Source organism: Anabrus simplex, chromosome 4, assembly GCF_040414725.1.
Source record: "Anabrus simplex isolate iqAnaSimp1 chromosome 4, ASM4041472v1, whole genome shotgun sequence".
NCBI lineage: Eukaryota > Metazoa > Arthropoda > Insecta > Orthoptera > Tettigoniidae > Anabrus > Anabrus simplex.
This window is the reverse complement of record NC_090268.1, coordinates 366,320,128-366,347,128: the sequence shown is the minus strand read 5'-3', so window position 1 is coordinate 366,347,128 and position 27,001 is coordinate 366,320,128. Positions and strand designations below refer to the sequence as shown.

Here is a 27,001-nt window from a genome sequence, read left to right as displayed (position 1 = left end):
GGGAGCTGACTTCCTTCTTACAGAATACTGCTGATCGCAACTGCGAGCTCACTGCATTAGCTTTACTACAACTTGATTCAATCTCACTTACTATATTACCATCCTGGGAGAACACACAACCTAAATACTTGAAATTATCGACCTGTTCTAGCTTTGTATCACCAATCGGACATTCAATTCTGTTGAAATTCTTACCTACTGACATCAATTTAGTTTTCGAGAGGCTAATTTTCATACTATACTCATTGCACCAATTTTCAAGCTCCAAGATATTAGACTGCAGGCTTTCGGCACAGTCTGCCATTAAGACCAAGTCGTCAGCATAGGCCAAATTGCTTACTACACTTCCACCTAACTGAATCCCTTCCTGCCATTTCATACCTTTCAGCAGATGATCCATGTAAACTACGAACAGCAAAGGTGAAAGATTACAGCCTTGTCTAACTCCTGTAAGTACCCTGAACCAAGAACTCATTCTACCATCAATTCTCACTGAAGCCCAACTGTCAACATAAATGCCTTTGATTGATTTTAATAATCTACATTTAATTCCATAGTCCCTCAGTATGGCGAACATCTTTTCCCTCGGTACCCTGTCATATGCTTTCTCTAGATCTACGAAACATAAACACAACTGCCTATTCCTCTCGTAGCATTTTTCAGTTAACTGCCGCATACTGAAAATCTGATCCTGACAGCCTCTCTGTGGTCTGAAACCACACTGGATTTCATCCAACGTCCTCTCAACGACTGATCGCACCCTCCCTTCCAAGATGCCAGTGAATACTTTGCCTTGTATACTAATCAATGAGATACCTCGATAGTTGTTGCAATCCTTCCTGTTCCCTTGCTTATAGATAGGTGCAATTACTGCTTTTGTCCAATCTGAAGGTACCTTACCAACACTCCATGCTAATTTTACTTTTCTATGAAGCCATTGCATCCCTGCCTTCCCACTATACTTCACCATTTCAGGTCTAATTTCATCTATTCCTGCTGCCTTATGACAATGAAGTTTATTTACTATCCTTTCCACTTCCTCAAGCATAATTTCACCAACATCATTTTCCTCCTCCCCATGAGCTTGGCTGTTTGCAACACCACCATGATGATTTCGTTTTACATTGAGAAGATGTTCAAAACATTCCCTCCACCTCTCCAGTGATTCCCTGGGATCTATTATGAGTTCACCTGAATTACTCAAAACACTGTTCATTTCCTTTTTCCCTCCCTTCCTAAGATTTTTTATTACTGTCTAGAAAAGTTTCCCTGCTGCTTGAACTAGCCTTTCCAGGTTATTACCAAAATCTTCCTATGACTTCTTTTTGGATTCAACAACTATTTGTTTCGCTCTGTTTCTTTCATCTACGTACCAATCCCTGTCTGCCTCGGCCCTTGTTTGGAGCCATTTCTGATAAGCCTTCTTTTTACGTTTACAGGCTGCTCTCACTTCATCATTCCACCAAGATGTTCACCTTTTCCCATCTTTACACACAGTTGTTCCTAGTTATTCCCTTGCTGTTTCTACTACAGCATCCCTGTATGCCACCCATTCACTTTCTATATCCTGAACCTGCTTACTGTCTACTGTTCGAAACTTCTCACTAATCATATCCATGTACTTCTGTCTAATTTCCTCGTCCTGGAGATTTTCTACCCTTATTCGTTTGCAGACAGATTTCACGTTCACTACCCTAGGCCTAGAGATACTTAGTTCACTACAGATCAAATAATGGTCTGTATCATCGAAAAATCCGCAAAAAACTCGTACATTCCTAACAGATTTCCTGAATTCAAAGTCTGTTAAGATATAGTCTATTATGGATCTGGTACCCCTAGCCTCCCATGTGTAGCGGTGAATAGCCTTATGCTTAAAGAATGTATTCGTAACAGCTAAACCCTTACTAGCACAGAAGTCCAGCAAACGCTTCCCATTCCCATTACCTTCCATATCTTCCCCACATTCACCAATCACCCTTTCGTATCCTTCAGTTCTATTCCCAACTCTCGCATTGAAATCACCCATTAGCACTATTCTATCCTTGCTGTTGACCTTGACCACGATGTCACTCAATGCTTCATAAAACTTGTCAACTTCATCCTCATCTGCACCCTCACATGGTGAATACACGGACACAATTCTTGTCCTAATTCCTCCCACTGACAAATCTAACAAATCTACCCACATCATTCGCTCATTTACGTGCCTAACAGAAACTATGTTGCGTGCAATGATATTCCTGTTCGTAATGATCCAGCCCCCGTAGCATGAGCTCTGGACTCTTGGTATAATTCAGGCAGTCCAGTCAGTATGTGCCAGACAGTGGTTGTATGGCATGGACCCTTCACTGAATCAATGTGACCTGTGACTATGTCATGGACAGACATCTAACTTTGTAATTTACGTTAAAGTCATTGTGGATGATTACCGCAAGGAAAATGATGCTATAATGGCAAATAGCCCTAATCTTAGTCACTGAGGTTGATGACCCCATGACCATCCAAATTTCTAAGCTGAAGGCTGAACGCAATTAATTTACAGTAGTTGATGACATAAACTAAGATTTCCAGAATACATTTATTAGTTAGTCACTTGGTTTTAATCCTCAAAATACGATGTCACTGAATTTAATAATTTAATAAACTGAAGTAATCTTATAATCCTAATTGACAAAAAATGTTATCTACCCCGGACGAATGGTTTCTTTAAAAAGTCCCTAATTATTTCAGTTACATAATCGTTTTATTGTTCACTTTATTCATTGCTGCTGAAAATGGAATACATTGTTGTGATTCCCAATACTATTTATTTATTTCATGACGACACTCAACAAGGTTACGTTAACACTAATCATTAAGAAACTAGCTTGGATAATCCTAACATTAAATCCTACATTCTGCACAAATTAGCACACAACGCAAAATAACCAAATCCTTGTCACATCGCTTCGTGACATTTAAAAATAAGACTTTGTGCAATCCTCGAATAATGTCAGACAACATTACTATCAATTTTCAAATTTGACATCCCTGAAAACGGTTTATCAATCTCATCGTCTCATTTCCGTCGCTTCAAAAAATGAATTCAAATCTATTAAAACAAGTCTCTTCTAAAGAATGAAATCTGATTCTAAACATTTTACTACACATGACAAATTCCAGTTACAGTTAGATTCTAGTAGCGAGCTCTATCGACTAACAGCTGGCCTGAGTAACGGGACACTAGTCTCTCCTTCGTTATCTAGAAACGAAACATATGTGTGCTAGTCGTGTTTTTAACCTGCGTCAAAATGAAAGGGAAAAAAATTGCCTTGCTGTCAATTCACATGAAATATAATTCTTGACCAACATAGATTACAGTACGCGAAGAGAATTTAAGATGTCACTCAAATATTCTTATCCCTCATGGACCTACAGTTTCACGTGGAATCCTAATTATGGACTGAACCTATTCCCATCTCAATAAATTACACAAAATAACTCCTCGGGTTTCCTACACTGAACATCCCGGCATCAACACTACAGGATTTCAACAACCTGATTAACAAACCTTCTTTACCTCCCATTTCTCAAGACTTGAAACACTCGCTTAACTCGACACGACAATAATATGGAATATCTCTCTTGGGTAACCCACAATGCTGTTACACAAACAATCTGTGACAACTACCCATCGGTCCCCGCATATCTGAGCTAAATGTTTCCAAAACCGGATTTCACAACTTGACTTACAAAAATTTTACTGTTATTTTCCTCTCATCAATTCTACACAGATTTCAACAGACTTTGGAATAGCTATCCCTGTGACAACATTTTATCAATCTCGCCCCGTAACTTCCCTTGAATAAAAATTCACATCGCTTAACACAACGGTGTGCCTTCACATCAAATCTAACTGAATAACCACGGATTATGCTTACATGAATTGGTCTTTACATCGAACAGAATTTTGTGACAAATTAATATCTTAACTTTGACAATCCACAAATATAGAAAATAAACGTACGGAAATGATACTTTACTTTACACATTAAATTCATTTCACAATCATCATAATTTATTACTCTACAACATTTCACAGGCTAGTTTCGCGACTTTCCCGATTATCCAAGAAAATAAAACAAATGACCTTTTGTCACATTTCTCTGACACTTTCACGAAATAAAAGGGTGACCAAAATGTGTCCCAGATACACAAGTAAAAACACGGTGACATCATGAAACAAAAGCATTTTAACAAGGTGGTAATTCACATACCTGTATTCGTATATCTCCTTCCATCTTTACAGATTCACCAGGCTCTCAATCGTTTTATTTAGCCATATCGACAGATCGTGGCTTTACAAACATATTTTCCTTTTATCTGATTCACCTGAAAATAATGACATAAAAACACCCTTAACACGTTATCTTCCTTGCACGGACCGAACACGCCTGTCGAACACCGACCCGCACACGCATTATCTTAAAATACAACAATTATTATTTATAACTTCAGTTGCAGGATCGCGGCATTGGAATGACTGTCTGTTACCTGTCCCTGAAAAATGACATGAGGTTTAAAACCTATCTCCACTTGGAGATGATATTACAGCCCTCTTCAGCCAAAACCTATCTTCCCTTGGGACTTAGTCTTTCAAACGCTGGTTTATAAAGTTACTCTGAAATACGTGGACTCACCTCGAATTCTATTGATACAATGTGTGTTTTAAAGACGGTGCATCCCTCTTTTATACATTTTACTCCCACTCACATGTCATTTTCATTTACTGCCAAAATTTTCACAAGCACTTTTCCTACCCCATAAAAATGTATTGAAGGCAGGTGTCAAGGTAACGCAAAGTTATATGTTACTAACAATTACAATTACAATTACACTTACAATTTACTACGGCAGTTTCCAATAATGTAGAGTTTGAGGGATGTTTCACCATTCAACACATTGCAACAATTTATTAAATTATAAGAAGACCAGTTTCGACTCATGATATGATTGTTATCAGATTTCCCTTAATTTAATTTTCACCAAGAACCGATGATGTCGAAACCAGTCTTCTTATAATTTAATAAATTGTTGCAATGTGTTGAATGGTGGAACATCCCTCAAACTCTACATTATTGGTTAAACGTCAACTCGGAAATGAAGTTCGTAACTTACGATACGGCAGTTTCGTCGCCACTATCTCCCGGATGCAAGCTCACAGCTGCACGTTCCTAACCGTACGGCCAACTGGCCCAGTAGAAATGGAACTAATGTAGAGACTGATCTTCGGTTTGGATGTCCATGCTTGGAAAACAGCACAATCCATCCTGTTGATCCAACAACCGTACCAAGTGAATTTTCTCAAGTAACTTAACAGGTCGAGAGTGTTGTAATTACTAGCTAAATGTCACATTATTTTATAATTTCTATCCATATATAAAGTATCTTTATGTAAATGAAGTTAAAATTTAAATTTAAAGGAAAGTAAATATTAGTCCTAATTTATACAAATACAATCAAATAATAGTAATATTACAAAATTCTGTTTGTATGTTCATTGAATTTAGAACTAGGTATGTCCTGTGGCTACAGGATCCTTGGACATAATGTGTTATGCTGAGGGGGCCTCAGACACAAAAGTTTGGGAAAACCTGCTCTAGCCAATAACCACACATCTCGTTATAATACCACGGTTTAGGGAGGGGAACTAATGTATTTCAGAATTGTAGTAAACATGAGGGATTGCATAAAACTAGATCACAAGGGGTGGTTGGCCCACCTGGTACAGGCTAATATTTCAAATTCAAGTTAGATACCTATTTACACTGGCAGAAAAAAAATATCCAGACACCATGAAATAAGAAATGTAGAATATAGAAATCTTGGCAATATATTTGTCGAGGTAACATATTTAATTGATTAAAGGTGCAAGACTACAGGTTAATATCTGTGTGAGAAAAGCTATTGCAAATGTGCCATGCTGGTCCATTAATAACCAGTGTAATCGCCTGACTGTTGAATGTAGGCATGTAAACGTGCATGCATTGTGTCGTACAGGTGCCGGATGTCAGTAGCGTAGCCAGGATTTCAGTTTGGGGGGGGCCCATTCATCCAGAATTTTATTTTGATAGGTGTCCAAACTTCCGTAGTTTAGGTGGTGTAGAATACCGAAAAAGGAAATGAGTGTCCTTGGATCCAAGTAAGAGTGGTGGATTCGTGCGGATTCCGGAAGCTAATAGTAATTTCCTTCTTCTTCTTCTTCTTCCCCATTTTCCCCACATCTGTGGGGTCGCGGGTGCGAAATGTGTCGCACATGTGGATTTGGCCCTGTTTTACGGCCGGATGTCCTTCCCGACGCCAACCCTATATAGAGGGATGTAATCAGTGTTGTGTGTTTATTTGGTGGTTGGTAATGTAGTATGTTGTCTGAATATGAATATGTTGGGACAAACACCCAGTCCCAAGCCAGAAGAATTATTCAGACGCGATTAAAATCCCCGACCCAGCCGGGAATCGAACCTGGAACCGTCTGAACCGAAGGCCTCAACACTGATCATTCAGCCAATGAGTAGGACTCCGGAAGCTAATATTAATGCACATTATATATAAAATGCTCAATAAAAGAACTTTCGTTAAAACTCCTGGGGTGTCTGGACTCCTTGGACGACAACCCCCCGGTCCCCCAGCTATCTCTGTTACTCCCATCCCAACATAACTGCAGCATTTCATATATTCCGCGTAGAAGTGAAATGAATGCAAGAATAAACACTTTGAGTAAGGATGCAATATTCTGGTTTAGAACAAATACGGTAATGTTATAATAATAATGGTCATGTGATAAGCAATAAAGAAGTGACATTTTATACAAATAATGCGCGTCGAATACAGGTTTCTCGTCCTTCTTGTCCATGGCTAGATGATGAAGGCAAGAGAATGATGGCCCACCGTGACACGTTATTTCGACATTATAAACAAACCCTAGATGACACAGACTTCGAATCTAACCGCATCTTAAGAAATCGCACAAAGCAGTTAATCAGAAATTTAAAAATGCATATATTTTCGGATTTTAGCTAACAACTTAAATTCTAATCGCGCATGGGACCAACTTAGAGCTCTGGGAATAGGAAAACATCAACAGAGACAGACAACTCCTGACATTCCACTTGACGAACTGAACGATTACTTTAGTAGAATAAATATTCAACCTACCCAAATTAACTGCACCGACTCACCGCCCTCCCCTCCAGCCAATCCGCCATTCACATTTCACAGTGTCACAGAAAATCAGGTTAAAAGGCTTTGTACTCGATTAAATCAAAGACTACAGGTGTATATGATATTCCTATTACTTTTATACATAACATTATGGGTGCTATCTCGCCTATACTGACGCACATACTGAACTACTGTTTACTAAACGGAACTGCAAAAAAACTCAGACAATTATAATTGGATCACGAATATTACTGAGCTTCTCAAACAATGTCGCAATCCCGCCTATCCTACTGAATGGTACATTATTCCCTACAGTAAAACGGTTAAAAACCCCGGCGTAATGATGAATGTAACAGTTGATTGGTCTGATCAAACGAAAGAAATACGTAAAAAGATTTTTCGAGTTCTTCACCCTCTTAAACGACAGAGGAATGTATTTCCATTTGAGCTACAGGCCAAACTAATACAGACACTACAGACACTCATTCTCCCTATTCTTGGTTATTGTGACGTTGTTTTAGTTGACATGACGAGAGAAGAAACACTTAAACTTCAACGAGCACTGAATTCCTGCCTGCGATTTATTTACAATATCGGGTACTATGTTCATATCACCCCATACTATCAGGCTGTCTCATGGCTGATGTCTGATAAACGTCGGCAGCTACACACTTTGACGATGGTGATCAGAGTGGTAGCTGAAAGTCAGCCAATGTATATTTCTTCTAAATTCATCTTTTTATCATCATTTCACAACATTAATACACGTCTAGATCCATTCTTTCTATTCCACTGCACCGCACAAATAAAATTATTAGATCATTTGTGGTGACTGTCGCCAGATTATGGAATTCCCTGCCAGTTCAGGTCAGAGAAACTAGCTTTTTTAAATCACGATTTAAGGTCACCTGCCGAGACTACCTGCTGAGGACAGCTGACTGAATGGTTGAAGTATGAATGTGTGCGTTCCTGAGGATTAGCCATGTTTAAGAGTTTTTAATATTAATTAGTTCTAATATTAATTTAGTACGTAATTTATTTAAATTTATTTTAAATTCTATTAATTTATGTAGTTTTAACTATTTTAAGAATCTCAGTATTTTATTTAAGATTTTGATTAGTATGTGGTTAAGTGTACAAGAGGGCCTGGACCCCTAACTTCGCCAGTGTACTGAAGGCACTAATAAACAGACAAGAAAATAAAATAAATAAATAAATAAATAAATAAATAAATAAATAAATAAATAAATAAATAAATAAATAAATAAATAAATAAATAAATAAATAAATAAATAAATAAATAAATAAATAAATAAATAAATAATGTAAAGCGTATGGGTATAGATATTTTGTTAGTTGGTAAAGAAAAATACACGTTACAACAAATGCTATGTAGGGTTTACCTCGTCCTGTTAGTTTCCAACACGGTTAGGGCCACGCAGCTGTGAGCTTGCATCCGGGAGATAGTGGATTCGAACCCCACTGTCGGCAGCCCTGAAAATGTTTTCCCGTGGTTTCCCATTTTCACACCAAGAAAATGCTGGGGCCGTACCTTAATTAAGGCCACGGCCGCTTCCTTCCCACTCCTAGGCATTTCCTATCCCGACGTCGCCATAAGACCTATCTATGTCGGTGTGACGTAAAGTAAATTGTTAATTACTTTTCCACGCAAGTCTGGGATACAGAATATAGTAGTATAAAGTTAGAGTTTCGTGACACTAATATTCGTATCTATAATTTTTATTAACGTGCCAGAAATCAACGACACTGATCTGTTGCCATTTCAACACCGTTTTAATGGTTACCGATCCAATCCGGGATTTGAATCTGCGAACTCAGACTCAGAAGGACAGCGACTCAACCAACTGACCCACATGAAAAGGAGGCGTTTGTGATTATTGTTATAAATAGATGCAACTAGTATTTTTACAAAGGTTTTATGAGAGCATTTATTAAGGCGTACGTTTTTTTACTGTCCTAAACGCACGAGGCCGGACAGAAGAACTAGCTGGAAGCTAAGGAGCCTTGCAGGGGTGTCGCTTCCTTCTCTGTTCACTTTTCCAAATCAAACTCCATGACGTAACAGCCCCGAAGCGCCATCGCCTACCAAGCGACGGCTGCTCAGCCCGGAGGCCTGCAGATTACGAGGTGTTGTGTGGTCAGCACGACGAATCCTCTCCGCTGTTATTCCTGGCTTTCTAGACCGGGGCCGCCATCTCACCGTCAGATAGCTCCTCAATTATAAACACGTGGGCTGAGTGTACCTCGAACCAGCCCTCAGATCCAGGTGAAAGTCCCTGACCTGGCCGGGAATAGAACCCGGGGCCTCCGGTAAGAGGCAGGCACGCTACCCGTACACTGTGGGGCCGGCTGGTACTTTTAGGTCTACTTATTTTCGAATTTGACTTAAGACATCCTGCATTCGATTCCCGGCACCGACAGAGTTAAGAAAGGCATGGGATGGGGAGGATACAGCCTTGTTTTTGGGTGCAGTAGAGTTTTCCTTGAGTCTCTCGTAATCGAAATATATACGGCCTGGAAGGTAGTCACCTTCACGGGGTGTAGTACCAAAGTGGTTCTTTTTTTTTAAGAAGACAAATTAAATGAAGATTCTACTTCCTCACAAACGAAGAACAATATTATCAATTTTACGAACAGCTTCAATAATGCAGCCGGATTATGTTAAGAGTACAAAAGCTATGGTTGTACATGGTAACAATCAAAACAACAATATCTACTGAAGATCCGTCACCGCACTCGGTAGGACCGGCTTTCTTTTCATATTCACCGGGCGAGTTGGCCGTGCAGTTAGGGGCGCACAGCTGTGTGCTTGCATCCGGGAGATAGTGGGTTCAAACACCTCTGTCGGCAGCCCTAAATATGGTTTTCTGTGGTTTCCCATTTTCACACCAGGCAAATGCTGGGGCTGTGCGTTAATTAATTAAGGCCACGGCCGCTTCTTCCCACTCTCAGCCCTTTCCTTTCCCATCGTCGCCATTAAAGACCTACGGTGCGACGTAAAGCAGATTCTAATTAAAGAATAAAAAATATTTTCACAACCCCTTCCAAGGAAAAGCTGTATCCACACTACTGGCCTGGACTTACACCCCACCCACTGAAATTATTTTGTGGGTACGCCACTGCATCCACTCAGCATTTAAGGTACAAGGTAAGTCCGAAGAATGGTTGGATACTCAAAATACACCACCATAAATGATACGGTTCTGGCTCAAAAGTATAAAGAAAGGTAAGGGACGGGATCTAGTGTTTTAAGTAGAATCCGTATCAATAGAACGTGACTACCCATTTTAAAAATGTTTCATGCATCGACTACGATTCAAGCCTGGGCCGTCCTGATGAGAAGATAGAAGCATTGGAACTGAGTTATCACGCCCGCCAATTACAAAGTATTTACCCGCACTTTTGATGGTGCCATTTGAGGCTCCAATCAGTCCCCGGGCATTTGACAAAATATATAGGCCTACCTATCGAACTTAGGCACGCATCCGTGATTGTCTTGGCACTGTAAGAATTAAAACAAAAAAACTTTTTCATAACTTACCGAGGATGCACATAGTGTTGGCTTTTCAGTGACAAAACTTAAAAAATGTTGCTTATATGGCACAAAATGAGGAACTAACATGCAGATCACAATCCTGTCACAGTCTTCCCAACGCTGCAACTCAAACACAGCACATCTCTCAACCACGGTGCAACCCGAGGATCCGTAGGACATTGTTATTTCCTGGAACCGATCTGCAAAAGCTGACACGATGTTGTAAGCTTGCAGCTGTTTCTGGACGTGGCCCCCGTTATTTCGGTGGTCACGTTCCGGCCCCCTGCTGAGTAATCCCTTGCTAATTGGCCCTTTCTTCATGTCTTGACATTTGTCAATACCCGGTTTCATTCCCAATACTGAGGCCTCTACAAGGAAATATCCTCGCGCATCACAATCCTAAGTGTCTTCCTTTCATTCAAGCAGTACAAATATGGAGAATTATGTATGTCCCTATTGAGCCCTACTAATAGATTAATGTAGCTACGTTAATTTAACATTTCGGCGTACGTTTTTAAGTTGTTCGTACCGTACGTAAAACCACGGCTAATCCTTGCTCTAGTTTCAGGAAATATTTTGGGGGGGGCCCGGCCCCCCTGGGCCCCCCCCCTGGCTACGCCAGTGCCGGATGTCAGCTTGTGGGATGGAGTTCCATGCCTGTTGCACTTGGTCGGTCAATACAGGGATGGTTAATGCCAGTTGTGAATGACGCTGGAGTTGTCATCCAATGATGTCCCATACGTGCTCGATTGGGGACAGATTGAGGGATCGAGCAGGTGAAGGCAACATGTCAACACTCTGTAGAGCACATTGGGGCGTGCATTATCCTGTTGGAAAACACCCCTGGGAATGCTGTTCATGAATGGCAGCACAACAGGTCAAATCACCAGACAGACATACACATCTGCACAGTCAGATTGCATGGGATAAGCACGAGGGTGCTTCTGCTGTCATAGGAAATTGCTCCACAGACCAGAACTCCCAATGTAGGTCTAGTATGTAGATGCTGCAGACACGTGGAATGCAGGCACTCACCTGGCCTCCTCCTAACCAGCACGCGGCCATCACTCGCACCAAGGCAGAACCGGCTTTCATCGGAAAACATAACGGACCTCCACTCCATCCTCCAATGAGCTCTTGCTTGACACCACTGAAGTCGCAGACAATGGTGGTTTGGGGTAAGTGGAATGCATGCCGCAGGGTGTCTGACTCGGAGCTGTCCATCAAGTAACCGATTTCGAACAGTTCGTTGCATCACTGTGGTGCCAACTGCCACTTGAATTGCTGCTGTAGACACAGTCCGCTGCGCCACAGCTATATTGCCAAATACGGTGGTCTTCCCTCTCAGTGGTGCCACGGGGATGCCCGGAGCCCGGTCTTCTTGCGAGCATACCGTCTCATGACCACTGGTGCCAGCACACATGCACATTGGAGATATTCCTGGCAAGTCGTTCTGCAATAGTGCAGAAGGAAAATCCACCTTCACGTAGCCCTATTTACAGCCTTGTTCAATGGCAGTGAGCTGTTGATACTGGCCTCTTTGTCGTTGTAAAGGCATTCTTGATGCACTCACAGTCACTTAGTCCAATCACACAGGTAACTAACACTCGCACATAGTACAGTCCATATTTAAACATCATAGGACCGCTACTAGCACCACACTAATGCGATTTGCGGGAAATTTGAATCATCGTCTTTCAGATGTAAAAATGTGCCTACCTATATTCCTTAATCTAACACAACCCCTTCTTGGTGTTTGGATATTTTTTTCTGCCAGTGTATTTAATCCTAAAGTGTATTTATTTCCGTAATATGCTATCAATACGTCATTCAAACTAAATTAGAGAAGTTTAGTTGTACATATTCAAATGCTCATTGTTCAGCACTATTCACGTAGCCCTATTTACAGCCTTGTTCAATGGCAGTGAGCTGTTGATACTGGCCTCTTTGTTGTTGTAAAGGCATTCTTGATGCACTCACAGTCACTTAGTCCAATCACACAGGTAACTAAAACTCGCACATAGTACAGTAAAAGTAACAACAAATACATCAATATAGAAATCTAATTTCTTATTATTATTAAGCCAGCAGAAACTACTTAAAAACATAAACAATAGTAGCCTACTGTTCTTGTTGGAAAATAATATTTTAATATTATTAAAATATTTCCTTAATGCTGTACATTATTTGAATACATTTGATTTTTCAGCCATAGGATGTGTACATCCTTCACCTCCTCATGACGGCTATGTTATCTACAGAAATGAGACATTCGGAGAATACATGTGCTGTGTGGGTTATGCTTTCCCAGACACGCTTGAAAAGACTCGTGTTCTTCAGTGTATCAATAATAACACTTGGAACAATACCCTACCAGACTGTACAAGTAAGTATTTTATTAATTGCTCACAATATAATAATATATTTACAGCAGCCAATGGCCACGTGGAATTATATTGGTTAAATATATTCTTACACATTTTGTCGCTTTTAAGTCCCATCATCGCAGAAATTTCTTACCGATACAGATCGTTTTGGACACTCAATAAGCATGGTAGGTCTATCTGCTGCAGGTCTAGCACAGATAGTACCAGAGTGGTGAAGTAATTGAGTAAAAGTAATCACATTACTTGTAACAACTACATTGTAAGTACTTTTGTATGATATTTGTTCGTGGCGTCGACCTCTGAAGATCTTTTGCTACTACTTTCACCATTTGATAGGAACCTGTGTGAAAGTGTAGTTGCGGAAGTGTAGAGTGTTGAATGTGAGGAAAGGAACGTTAACGACGACACAAACACCCAGTCCCCAGGCCAGGGATATTAATCATTACAATTACAAAACCCCGGCCCGGCCAGGAATCGAACCTGGGGCTGCCGGGTGACAGGCGAACGTGTTGTCCCCTACACCGCAGGGCTGGACACATTCTTAGTAAATTTTATGTATAATTATATTTTTTACAAAATGTAATTTTTACTTGTAATTTACTTCTTGAAATACAATTGTAACCATTACATTCTAGTAATTGTTACGTTCTTGTAACTGATATACTGTACATTGCACGGAAGCAGAAAATGAACAAATAAACGATGGTGAAGATAACATTTTTAGTTCCATTACAGCAGAACCAGTAGCATCACCAGTTCTCAATGAGAAACTTTCTTACATCTCCAGTACTTTCAAAGACATCATACAAATACCAACAATGTGCTTAAAATGAAACACATATATTCCTTCAAGTGCCCCTGTAGGGCATCTTTTCAGCGAATGCACAAATGTACCTTCCCCTAGAGACGTCAAGGCTTAGCGATGAGAATCTTAAGAACCAATTAATTTATTTGCTAAGTAAATGAAAAATTATTTGAAAAGCTAAAAGTCATTAACTCCCTCAAAATAAGTAATATCTTTTCCTTGCAAACTATGTGTTATTCTAGCACCATGCAAAAAATGTCAGTGATTTCCTTTTATATATTTACTAGCTGATGTACCCGTGCTTCGCTACGGAATTGTAAATTTTATACAGAATTCTTAGGTAGTGTAAACGTTGTGAGCAAGATTGTATTAAGTTGCATAGCTCTTAACGTTGCCCTAGAAGCACGACGGGCAAGTCACCAACGTCTTTTCTAATATCAAGACTGAGTTAGGGAATTTTCATTGTAATGGTCGGCCACCTTGCCTACCGTCAGTCACAATCAGGTTGGGGAGTTTTCATTATAATGGCAGACACTCACTCTCCGCCTGCCTTTATAGATTCTCAGAAAGACTCTCTTAGTAGTTTTCCCAACTGAAATGAACATGGGTCATTACAATGACGTCGGTAGGAATGGCGCGATTAAAAGCAATGCCTTCATATGAAATACTCGATCAAATGAAAAACCACACATTTTTTCACTTTCAACGAACAGTACTACGCTGCCGAACTAACAGTCCAAAGCTATAGAGCTGGAATGGCCAAGACGCAGACATCCGTGATCCATGAACAATCTCGTCCTTTTTTTCGACGGATGTGTGTGTGTGTTCAAATAGTGGATAGTCCCAGGGCAAAAACTATGCCCGTTTACTTATCGGCTTCCTGGGAGTACCCGATGAGTCGGAAACTCTCTATTCACTACACTGGCGGGGGAAAGAACTATCTGACGTGGAAGCAATTTTTCCTCCAAGCCAGAGAAGAAACCACATCTTCGCTGCTAGTTTGGAATAAAATTAATGTAGATTTAATGAAAGTGGAGAGGAAGAAGCTTTTCCTAAGAAACGGCTCTTTTCAATGTTGAATTTTGAGTTATTTAGTGAATTCTGGTACTATAATTTGGAATAGGGCTAAATTGTAATTCCAGACCAGTTCATACTACTACTCCTACTACTACTAACTGAGCCTCTGACTTAAGTGCGCACACTGCTCATTCAAAACAGCGCGTCAGAGTAGGTATCAAATAGCTGGCATTCTATGATGAACCAGTGTGTTACGTACCAGCAGTATCAGAAAATGTATGAACCAGAGGATTGGCATGCTAAAGAAGAAAGTTATCTAACTCCTCAGCTATTTCCCGCCAATATTCAGTTAGGCTGTTATACTCGGTACGTAGCAGTAATCCCATCTATCGGAGTTGAATGTCAGCATAAGAGACAAAGATCATTACAACAAACAACGGTCAGTGTAATGTTATTGTTGATCTATGCTACGCGCTTTCGATATTGTAGGCCGTCACATTATTGTCTTCTTGTTCTGAAATACCACTCTTATCATAGTCAGTACAGTAAAACTGAATAAAACATAAATGATCGGAAATTATATTCTCTATAACATTTGTTATGTAGTACTTATTCGTAGGACCAAGAACATAGGCATTTAAAAATTAAATTTTAGGTGCCTTCCCCTAAACTACCATTTCACCCAGGGTGAATAACATTGTTTATAGCTTAAACTGTAGTTTCTTATTCCCCGACTCTATATACCGATTTTCATTAAATTCTGTTTACCCATTTTGTCGGGGCTCATAGCCGGTACGGTAAAAATGCATAAGACGTAAATGATCATAAATTTAATTGTAGTATTTATCGATATAACCACTAATAATATAAATATTTGAGAATTGAATTTTAGGCCTTCCCCTAAACTACCATTTCACTCAGCGTGAATAAAATAATTTATAGCCTAGATTGTAGCGACTCACCCCCCAACTCTACATACCGGTTTTTATTAAATTCTCTTCAGCCGTTTTCTCGTGATGTGTGTACATACATACATACAGACAGACAGATAGACAGACAGAAATTATGGAAAAGTAAAAACTGCATTTTCTTGTTACTGTGGACATGATCGATACAGAAATACCATTATTTTCAAATTCTGAGCAATGTACAGACAAAACTCTTATTTTATATATATAGATTTTACATTTTATTATGGCCTACATTGGACCACTCTAGTCAATTATACGAAGGATTTCTTGATTTCCTATCAGCCCAATATTTTTTTCATTCTGAGAGATGCTGCCTTCCTTTGTTCTGTTAAAAATACCCACCCATTAACCTTTCATCAGTCTTGGTCTGTAGCCTGATGTGTCTTTTTTTTATATAACTTACATATAAATGGAACAAATCAACTACTTCCCCCAATTACGGATTGCCACAATTGACAAAATATAGTGTAATTGCAATTTTACTGATTACATTGTTGAAAATGTAATTTGTACTTGAGTAAAACATTTCTCAGGTAACTGTAATTAAACCCAATTACTTTTTTCTTGTACTCTTCCAATCACTGTAGAGCACAAAAAGTCAAGCAACGGATCATGGAAGTACTCGGTATTACATATCTTGTGATGAAACCCTGGTGGAAATATGTCTCAAATTGTAGTTTACCTCCTTCCAGTCTTCTCTGCTTTCGTGCTGTAAAAATCCAGTTAAATTTCTCCTTTCTTCTGCTAGTGTTCAAGTACCATAACACTTGTTCAAATGCTTGCATCTGTGATAGGATCAGTTTTAAGGCCGGTCTCCACTGTTTAACATTTAACACCAACATGTTAAATTTAACATGTTACAGTTGACATGTATATTGTGATTGTGTCTTCCAATTGACTTTGCATGTTAACTCAGAATGTTGAGTTAACACTTTTAACATGTTGGCGTGTTTTCCGCTCCAAGTGGAAAACATGTCAAGTCAATTCGTTGTTCGTGCGTTGTCGGCACAGCTTCGGTAACTTCCATGATGTTTCCATGCCAACACATAACCTAAACGACGCAAACGACGTACTCCTCATGAAGTAGGATTATAATTACAACACTCCGCAACACTCCTTCTCTTTGTTATAAGCTACAAATACAGTACACGCACGTGTGTCGTTCTCTCTGCAGTATACTAAAATGTATAGTCAGAAATGGAGTAGAGCAAGGAGATTACTATGGACTTAATTAATGATATAATAGAATGGCGTTATTTGTGGGATGTCTCATCAGAGGAATACAGATATAAAGCGAAGAAAGCCGACAGTTTCCAGGAACTCGAAAATATCTATAATTGTTCCCGCGAGTAAATCAAAGAAAAAACTAGCGTCCCTCCGCTCCCAGTACAGTCGAGAATTGCAGAAAGTTCAAAAAATTCGGTAGTCGGGAGCGGACGAAGTTTATACTTCAAAGTGGTTTGCTTTTGAAGCAATGAGCAGAGTGAGGGGAGGAAATGTGCCTAATAAAACTGCATTTCTAAATCATAACAAGAAGCAGCAGTGGCAATAACAAAGGCCAATTCCTCTTCATCTGAGTCCATTGTCCTTAATTAAAAATACTAGACACCATCTAAATGTGTTACCATAAATTGATATGATGAACTACCTGTATATAAACAAAGGATGTCAAGTTTAACATGTTTATTAAGTGTGGACACAATGTTAAATGAAACAGTTTTTGACATTTAACATTTAACATGCTGATGGTGTCACCAGTTAACATTTAACACTTTTAACATTTAACATGTTGTTGTTAAATGTTAATCAGTGGAGACCGGCCTTTAGGAGGGAGAACTTCTAGTGTCATAGGTTCCCTGGATAACTCATAGGCTGACCTCTATGGTTATAATTTGTATATACATAGTGCTCGCTTCAGGAAAGTTGCTCTTACTTTTTCAATATTCTTTACGTTGCTTTTGGTAATGCAGAGTCAGATGATTTCAAATACATACAGTAGGCAGTACTGATATGACTTTCGCTTGGAAGGGTTTCATTGCTGTTCAGAAGGATATTTTACACAAATTCATGATATTCATAGCAATTATAGCAACTGTAACCCTGTCTCTTATGTGCCCTGTGTACGAGGTTTCTTGCGGTTGTAACATTATCCCCCAGCATTTAAATTTTCCTACATTGGTCCTAAGTAGATGATGTCATCTGCTGTGTCTCTGCCCACTTTTCTGCAGGTCATGGTCACTTCCTTGTTTCTGTTTATAAACAAATCATTGTTCTGAGCCAATTCTCTTAGTGGATCAAATGCTGTCTGCAAAGAACTGTTTGATCTCGATGCTGTGGCCATATTGTCTGCATATACGTAAACCTTAACCCCTTCTGCCTTTACCACTTGTACTACATCATATGTAGCAGTGTTGGACAGGAGGGGACTCAGAGGGTTGCCTGCAGGTCTCTGTAGTTTGGTCAATTGTATAGGAGACTGCTATTGTGTCGTCTATCACTACATTATTACTCGTCAAAATGTCCTTTACCGGTCCTACTAAGGGCTCCTCTTGTCCTGTGGGGTGTTCGAGTTTAGCCATGAGTTTTGTCCTACTGACTGAGTCGAAAGCCTTTGTATAGTCAACAAATACGGCATGGAATTTTCCCCTTGAGTATATAAGCACGTCCATTATGTCATTCTGTAGAGATTCAACTGCTTGAATGGTTGACTGGCTTTTCCTAAATCCAAATAGCTTCTCAGATATGTGTGTGTATTGATTTTGCCTGTGACCTGCTGTGTCAGTAATTGCTCACAATATAAGAATCAGTAATAATAATAATATGTTTCTACATGATTTGTTAGAAATTACCATCAAGCATATTTATCAAAACAAACAAGGTACAAACCCAGCAGGAGGCACGATTGATCATTCTCCACCCCTATGACACCCATGACGTTTCATGATGATAAAATCTCCATTTCTCATCCATACTACACCATCTTTTTCATTTCTATTTTCTCTTCACAATATCATGTTTATGTTGACAACAAACATAGCACTACTTGGTTTGTTCTCTATAGCAAATGCCAATTTTTGGAACCTTGCAGTGCATATACATAAACCTTAACTGGGAAGCAGTATGATGTAGCTCTCTAAAGGCAGAAGAAAAAGAGGTAGGCTAAGGTACACATCAAGATCTATTGTACTCGAAGGATAGGAAGGAGAGAAAAGTTGGACTATGTCAAGAGGATAACCCTTGGATGCCCTTGGTGTTGTGTGAGATCAGTTAGTATAACCTCTTTGATTCTTGTTACTCCTGAGATTTGTTTACGAGAGCTTTGAAATAAGCAAAGAAACACACTTCAAGTTTTAGTTTGGTATCATTTTTGTAGTTCGCTAGATGGCTTCCATGTATATATGTGTATTAAAATAAATGTGTTCGATTATTGTGGAATTGTACCCGTGTTTTATCGTTTTTGAAGTGCATTCCCAACATTTGGCGACCGTGACATTAGACAGTTATATAATCATATAAACAGTTTCATACGTAGTATTTCAAGCATGGAAGTGAATATAGCTGTGACAAAGAAATCAAGAGCGGTATTACGGCGATCAATAACCAAGATCTACAATGAGCTTGACGCGTTACTACAGATGCCGGAGAAAGATACGGAAAGTATTAGTGCACATATGGATCTATTAGAAACAAAATTTCATGAATTAACAGGTATGGATACTCTTATCTTCACTAATATGATTGAGAACGTGGAGGTTAGGGATGACGAGTTAGACAAAGAAATCAGTATGGCTGACGAGTATAAGTTCAAATTTTATAAGGTTAAGACTGTTGTTACGAAATTATTAAATGAAGACCGGAACTCAGAAGCTACTGCAGTATCAGTTAATTCTAACTCATCACTCCAAGTTAAGCGTTCATACAAACTGCCTTTGTTGGAATTGAAAAAGTTCGGAGGTGAACTAAAAGATTGGCTTCCTTTCTGGTCACAATTTAAGAAAATTGATGAGGACCCTCTTTTAGACCCTAGTGATAAATTCCAATACCTCATACACTTCTGGATCCAGAGCAAGAGATTTAGTTGAGAGCTTTCCTGCTACCGGAGAAAATTACTGTAAAGCAATATCAAGTCTCAAAGCACGCTATGGGAAGGATGATTTGCTGGTAGAAGTGTACATTAGGGAGTTGTTAAGTTTAATCTTACAGAATGCTGTGAGCCCTAATAAGGTGTGTTTATCATCCCTCTATGATAAGCTTCAGAGTCATATAGGAGCCCTAGGAACCTTAGGTGTCACAACGGACAAGTGTAATTCCATGCTTTTACCACTAGTAGAGTCATGTTTGCCTGAGGACATTCTAAAAACTTGGGAGAGAACTTCTTCAATCGCGCTCATTGGCCAGTCTTCTTCAAATTCAGCTGTTGAACCAGGGGGGGGCTAGTGTCGGTGACCAGAGTGTGAATTCCAAGAATCGTTTAGACAGTTTGATGCAATTTCTTAGATGTGAAGTAGAACAGGAACAGAAGATTACTTTGGTTATGTCAGGGTTTGGTGTTTTGTCTTCGGTAGCTGTCAAGGGAGGTCCAAAGAAGAAGGAAAAGAGCTTGAATTACACCACTAATCCGAATGAGAACATTCCCACAGCAGCAGGTCTCCTTACTGCATCTGGTAGAGAAACAGCAGGGTGTGTCTTTTGTTCGTCTAATCACAAGTCTCAAGACTGTATTAAGGCCCAGAAGATGACTTTGCAAGAACGTCGTCTTGCACTTGAGACTAAAAGATGCTGTTTTTCTTGTCTCAAGGTCGGACATCCAGTGAAGAAATGTAGAAATAGGCCTAGGTGCATCATTTGTAGTCGAGGACACTTTGTGGTTATGTGTGATAAGTTGCCACAAACCCAGGTAGACTCAGCCGTAGAGAGACCGAACTCAACAGGAGACAAAATGGCTTCAAGTGCGCAAGTCCAGAAAGATGAAGCTTTAGCTAGTTTGTCGAACCATTGTGGGGTGCTGATGCAAACACTAGTTGTCAAGGTTCGGGGCCAAAGAGTTCAGCGGACTGTAAGAGCATTAATTGATTCAGCATCACAACGTTCCTACATTTTGAAGAGTACAGCCACGGAAATGGGATATCAAACTGGCAGACAGGAAAATATCCAACACTCGCTATTTGGAGGTACAAACACTGGAGTATACCATCATTGTGTGTACACTATTTATCTCTCTAGTCTGGATGGTAGCTACAACTGTCACTTTGAAGCATTAGACCAAACAAGAATTTGTGGTGCCATACCTTTAGTACAGCAAGGTCCTTGGATTGAAGAACTAAGTAGTCAGAACATTGTTTTGAGTGACATCGAATCTTATGGACCAATAGAAATATTAATTGGAGCTGATGTTGCAGGCAAATTGTTTACAGGAGGCCACAAGATACTAAGTACTGGACTAGTGGCCATGGAAACTCGTTTGGGATGGATTTTAATGGGCAAAGTACCTTCAGAACATAGGAATGAGGAAAGTATGGCTATGGTGGTGACTGCTATGGTAACAAGAGAAGCCACCATCACAGATTTGTGGACTCTAGATACTTTAGGGATTAGCGATCCATCTGAGAAACGCAGCAGATCTGAGATTGAGTCTACTACACAGCAACATTTCCTTGATACAGTATCAGTCAATGAAGAAGAGCGGATTGAAGTTCACCTCCCATGGGTTGAGAACCATCCTCCACTGCCTGATAATTACCAATTATCACTGAAGAGACTGATGTCTACTGTTAAGAGATTGAAGACTGAAGGTTACTATGATGCTTATCAGGAAGTACTAGATGATTGGCTGAGGGAAGGGGTGATAGAAGAAGTGCCTCCTCAGGAAATGGATGTTCATTGCCACTATTTGCCTCATCGTCACGTTGTGAAACCTGGATCAACAACACCAGTGCGCCCCGTGTTCGATGCCTCGTCTAAAGAAGATAAACAGCCCAGCCTCAATCAATGTCTTGAGAAAGGCCCTAATTTAATTGAGAAAATACCTTCCGTGTTGGCTCGTTTCCGACTGAAGAAGGTGGGAGTTGTTGGAGACATAAGAAGAGCTTTTCTCCAGATCAGCATTCGTGAGAGAGACAGAAATTTTTTGAGATTCTTGTGGTTAGACAGAAATGGAAGTCTCAAGACATACAGACATTGTCGTGTTGTATTTGGAGTCTCTCCAAGTCCTTTTCTATTAGAATCATGCATCAAACTTCATCTTGAAAATACATTAGTACTGTGTGAGGAAGGGAAGTCACCATGGCCCAAGTCATTTGTGGAACTTCTTACCCATAGCTTCTATGTTGATAATTGCCTTGCCAGTTTGGACGATGAAGAACAAGCTAAACAGTTTATTGATGTAGCTTCAGGTGTCATGAGGGAACGGCAATTTTGTCTTCGAGGGTGGGAGTTGACCGGAAGTAATGATGTTTCCGGACCTACCAATGTGTTAGGACTCCTATGGAACAAGTCCGACGATTCCTTAGCAATCAACATAGATAACCTTCTTTCGATTAGCTTTGAGAAAATAACAAAGAAAGTTATTTTGAGTGCTGCCCATAGAATTTTTGATCCGGTGGGTGTCACATGTAGTGTAGCATTAATACCAAAATTGTTGCTTCAACAGACTTGGAGAGAAGGTTTGACATGGGATGAAGAAGTCAATGAAGAGATCAAAATGAAATTCTTGAGTTGGCTTGAAGAAGTTCCTCTTTTAGCTCAAGTCAAGATTCCTCGTTGGTTGTCTAACTGCAACAGCCCAGACGACTCCTGGACACTTCACATTTTTTCAGATGCCTGTCAGACATCATATGCAGCAGCTGTATTCCTGCGTGTTGAGCAAGGGGGTGAAGTGAGTGTTCACTTGGTGGCTGCCAAGTCAAGAGTTGCACCAACTGGAAAATCAGGCAAGGGATTGACCATTCCCAGGTTAGAACTTTTAGCAGCTTCAATAGCAACGAGATTATATGCATCGATTGTAAAGGATTATTGTATTCCCGATATTAAGGCAATTTTTTGGACAGATGCTTCAACTGTTCTCGCTTGGATTCAGCGAAGTGAAGCATGGGATGCTTTTGTCATGAACCGAATTAAAGAGATACGAGAACTGTCAGTTGGTTGCGAATGGCGACATGTTCCTGGAAAAGAAAACCCATCAGATCTTCCATCACGCGGATGTTCTGTGAAGAAGTTGATACAATGCCGTTGGTGTGAAGGCCCTGGTTGGTTGAGAGAAAATCCAGACTGCTGGCCACAAACTGACTTTTCTTATAATGAGGAAGAGATAAATTCGGAGAGTAGGAAGAATGTCGTTTCATTGATATCAAGTAATTCAGAAGACATCGGTAAAGATTGGTATTACCAACACTTTTCTCAGTACAAGAAAATTGTAAGGATGGTAGGCTGGATGTTCCGCTTTCTGACCAACTGTTGCATCAGCAAAGCTCAACGCATACATTGTGACCTGACAAGTGAGGAATTTGTCACGGCAGAAAGGAAGATTTTACGGTGGGTGCAGGAGGAAGTGTTCATAGATGTTTTCAATTCCAAACTAAAGAGCTTACTTCCGTTTGTTGACGAACAGGGATTGATTCGTTTGATGACCAAGATATCAAACCGGGATGATGTCAGGGACTTTTGTCATCCCATTGTGCTCCCAAAGGCTGATCACCCAGTCGTTCAGCGACTGATTATGGACGCCCATCTTAGCAACTGTCATGCTGGTACGCAGATGCTTTTGTCAATTCTGAGGCAACAGTATTGGATTCTAGGAGGTAGACAAACAATTAGAGCTGTTATTAACTCCTGCATGATTTGTAAACGTCATAGTTCAAAGAAGTTGAAGGCTCATCCTTCACCTTTACCTGAGAGTAGAGTGCGTGACGCAAGAATTTTTGAAGTTACTGGAGTTGATTTTGCTGGTCCTCTCTACATCAAAGCCGATGATGGAACCTCGAAGAAGGCATGGGTTTGCTTATTCACTTGTGGAGTTTACCGTGCAGTTCGATTGAAACTGGTATCTTCGTTATCAACAAATAGCTTTCTACAAGCTTTCAGACGTTTCTGCAGCAAACAAGGAAGACCTGTCATTGTCTACAGTGACCAGGGAACAAATTTTGTTGGGTTTAAGAACTCCTGTCACAAACTAGACTGAAATGCAATCTCACAATACAGTTCAGCGCGGAAGATAGATTGGCGTTTTAATCCTCCAGCTTCGCCATGGTGGGGAGGTTGGTGGGAACGACTAGTAGGAATGCTCAAAACTCTTCTCCGTCGAGTGCTTGGTCGATCATCTGTCAACTATGAAGAGATGCAGACAATCCTCTGTGACTGCGAAACCGTCTTAAATTCTCGGCCATTAACCTATTTGTCTGACAACCCATCAGATCTGGCTGCTCTAACTCCAAACATGTTTCTACACGACATAGAAGAAGTAGGAGTACCCGAGTATGACCTGTTCGAAGCAACTGATCTTCGGAGAAGACTGCAGTATCGCCTTCAGTTGAAAAAGAATCTTAGAGAAAGATTTCGTACTGAGTATTTAGGTCAGTTGAAGTTATTCGCCAGCATGGATAAGCCACATGATCTCAAACTGGGGGAAATTGTTTTGGTTGGCAATGATGACACTAGAAGAATGGATTGGCCATTGGGACGAGTTGTCGAGCTTGTTAAGGGAAAGGATGGCAATGTTAGAGTAGTTCGTGTCATCACTGCTTCAGGCGAGCTTATAAGGCCAGTTCAAAGAATATACCCACTAGAACTCGAGTTTCAACCACCTGAGGATACCCAGGAAATCCGAAACCACCTAAGGAAAGACTTTGTTCCAAGTGAGAAAAATATAAAGGATAATCACGAGGCCGGAGCATGTGACTCTTCTACTCCTGCTGAAGATGGTCCTCAAGTTTCAAAGCAGACAGTGAAAATAACTTGTCTAGGACGATTGATTCACAAGCCAGAAAAGTTAAATTTGTGATATGTGTCAATTAACATATTTATTTGTGTTTATATTATTGAATTTTATCATTTTGTAATTGTTTCAGGACTATTTTATGAAAGTGGCAATTTGTGCATAAAGGGTGTAAGTCAATTCATGTTAACATTCATTTGACTTAGGTGGGAGGATGTTGTGTGAGATCAGTTAGTGTAACCTCTTTGATTCTTGTTACTCCTGAGATTTGTTTACGAGAGCTTTGAAATAAGCAAAGAAACACACTTCAAGTTTTAGTTTGGTATCATTTTTGTAGTTCGCAAGATGGCTTCCATGTATATATGTGTATTAAAATAAATGTGTTCGATTATTGTGGAATTGTACCCGTGTTTTATCGTTTTCGAAGTGCATTCCCAACACTTGGTTTCAATTTGAACTACAGGAATTTAGTTAAGTTGCCACCCATAGGAACTAACCTGGTACTCATTTTTAGTGTAGGCTGAGTGAATCTCAGGGCCATGCACACTTCCAGAAGAGGAAATCTAGTTTCTTATATTTTTTGACTTCCTGACAAATAAATATTTGTACTTTAAGATTTCCTGACAGAAAACCTACCCATGTCTTTACTGCCTCGACCAGGCATCCTCAATTAAAATATAATAGTTGTCTGGTATAACAAGCGAGATGGCTGCACGGTTTGTGTTTCAAAGCTGTGGGCTTGCATTAAGAAGTGGTGAGTTCAAGACCCCACTGTCGGCAGCCCTGAAGATAGTTTTCTGTGGTTTCCTATTTTCACATCAGGCACCTTAATTAAGGCCACAGTTGCTTCCTTTCCAGTTCTAGCCCTCCTATCCCATCATTGTCATAAGACCAGTATGCGTCAAGGCGAGGTATAAACAATAGTAAAAACAAAACAAGAAGTTATATAATAAACATAACTATAAAGGAGTCTGTATAACATTTATCAATGTTATTTGCTTTACATCCCACTACTTTCATGGTTTTTGGAGCCGCCAAGGTGCCGCAATTTAGTCCCACAGGTGTTCTTTTACATTCCAGTAAATTTACTGACACGAGGTTGACGTATTTGAGCACCTTCAAATACCACTGGACTGAGCGAGGATCGAACCTGCCAAGTTGCAGTCAGAAGGCCAGCACTTCAACCGTCTGAGCCACTCAGCGGGGCGAGTGTGACATTTTTTCCAAAATAGTTATGTTATAGGTCTGCATATCCTCAGTATAGAATTCCCAGGCCTTTGAGTGCTCGTATGTCCAAGAAACTACATAAATGGCTAAACAGGACCTAATCAGGTACTTGGTATTTTTTTATTTTTATTTTATTTTATTTTTTTTGCTAGTGGCTTTACGTCACACCGACACAGATAAGTCTTATGGCGACGATGGGATAGGTAAGGGCTAGGAGTTGGAAGGAAGCAGCCATAGCCTGCTGTGAAAATGGGAAACCACGGAAAACCATCTTCAGGGCTGCTGACAGTGGGATTCGAACCCACTATCTCCTGGATGCAAGCTCACAGCTGCGTGCTTCTAACTACACGGCCAACTCACCCGGTACTTGGTACTTTAAAAAAAAAATGCTAATTGTTTACAGAAATATATCACTGACACATAGGTTTGTGGCGATGCTAGCATAGGGAAGGAAGTAGCTGTGGCTATACTGAAGTATATCCCCATATTTGTTTGTTGTGAAATGGGAAACCATGGGAAACCCCCTTCAGGACTGCCAACAGTGGGAGTTTAATTCCACCATCTCTCAAATGCAAGCAATAATTAACACAAATATGGAATGTAATAGTGGTCAGTAAAAAAAGCAAAGTCACCTCCGTACAGGCCATGAAGGCCCTTGGAGGAGTGGAAGGTAAAGGCTTCCACCTTTGTTAACCTTGACATGTGATGGGGTAAAGTGGTTAGCTCTAAGCCCGGCCGCCTTTGCCCCCAGGAATTAACCTGGTACTCATTTTGGTGTAGGCTGAGTGAACCTCATGGTCATATGCACCTCCGGAAGTGGAAATCTCGTTTCTTAAATTTTACAACTTCCTGACGGGAATTCGAATCCACGTCCTTCTGGGCGAACCGAGCACGCCTTTACCACCTCAG

The 27,001-nt window shown here is 40.1% G+C and overlaps 1 protein-coding gene across 1 annotated transcript in view; it reads left to right on the top strand.

Annotated features, from left to right (window-relative positions):
• Positions 1-27,001, top strand: part of LOC136872005 (uncharacterized) — a 340,785-nt gene that overhangs the window by 293,674 nt on the left and 20,110 nt on the right. Inside the window, exon 5 of the mRNA XM_068227412.1 lies at positions 12,966-13,142. Coding sequence (XP_068083513.1) covers positions 12,966-13,142 — 177 coding nt within the window. The remainder of the gene's footprint in view (positions 1-12,965; positions 13,143-27,001) is intronic.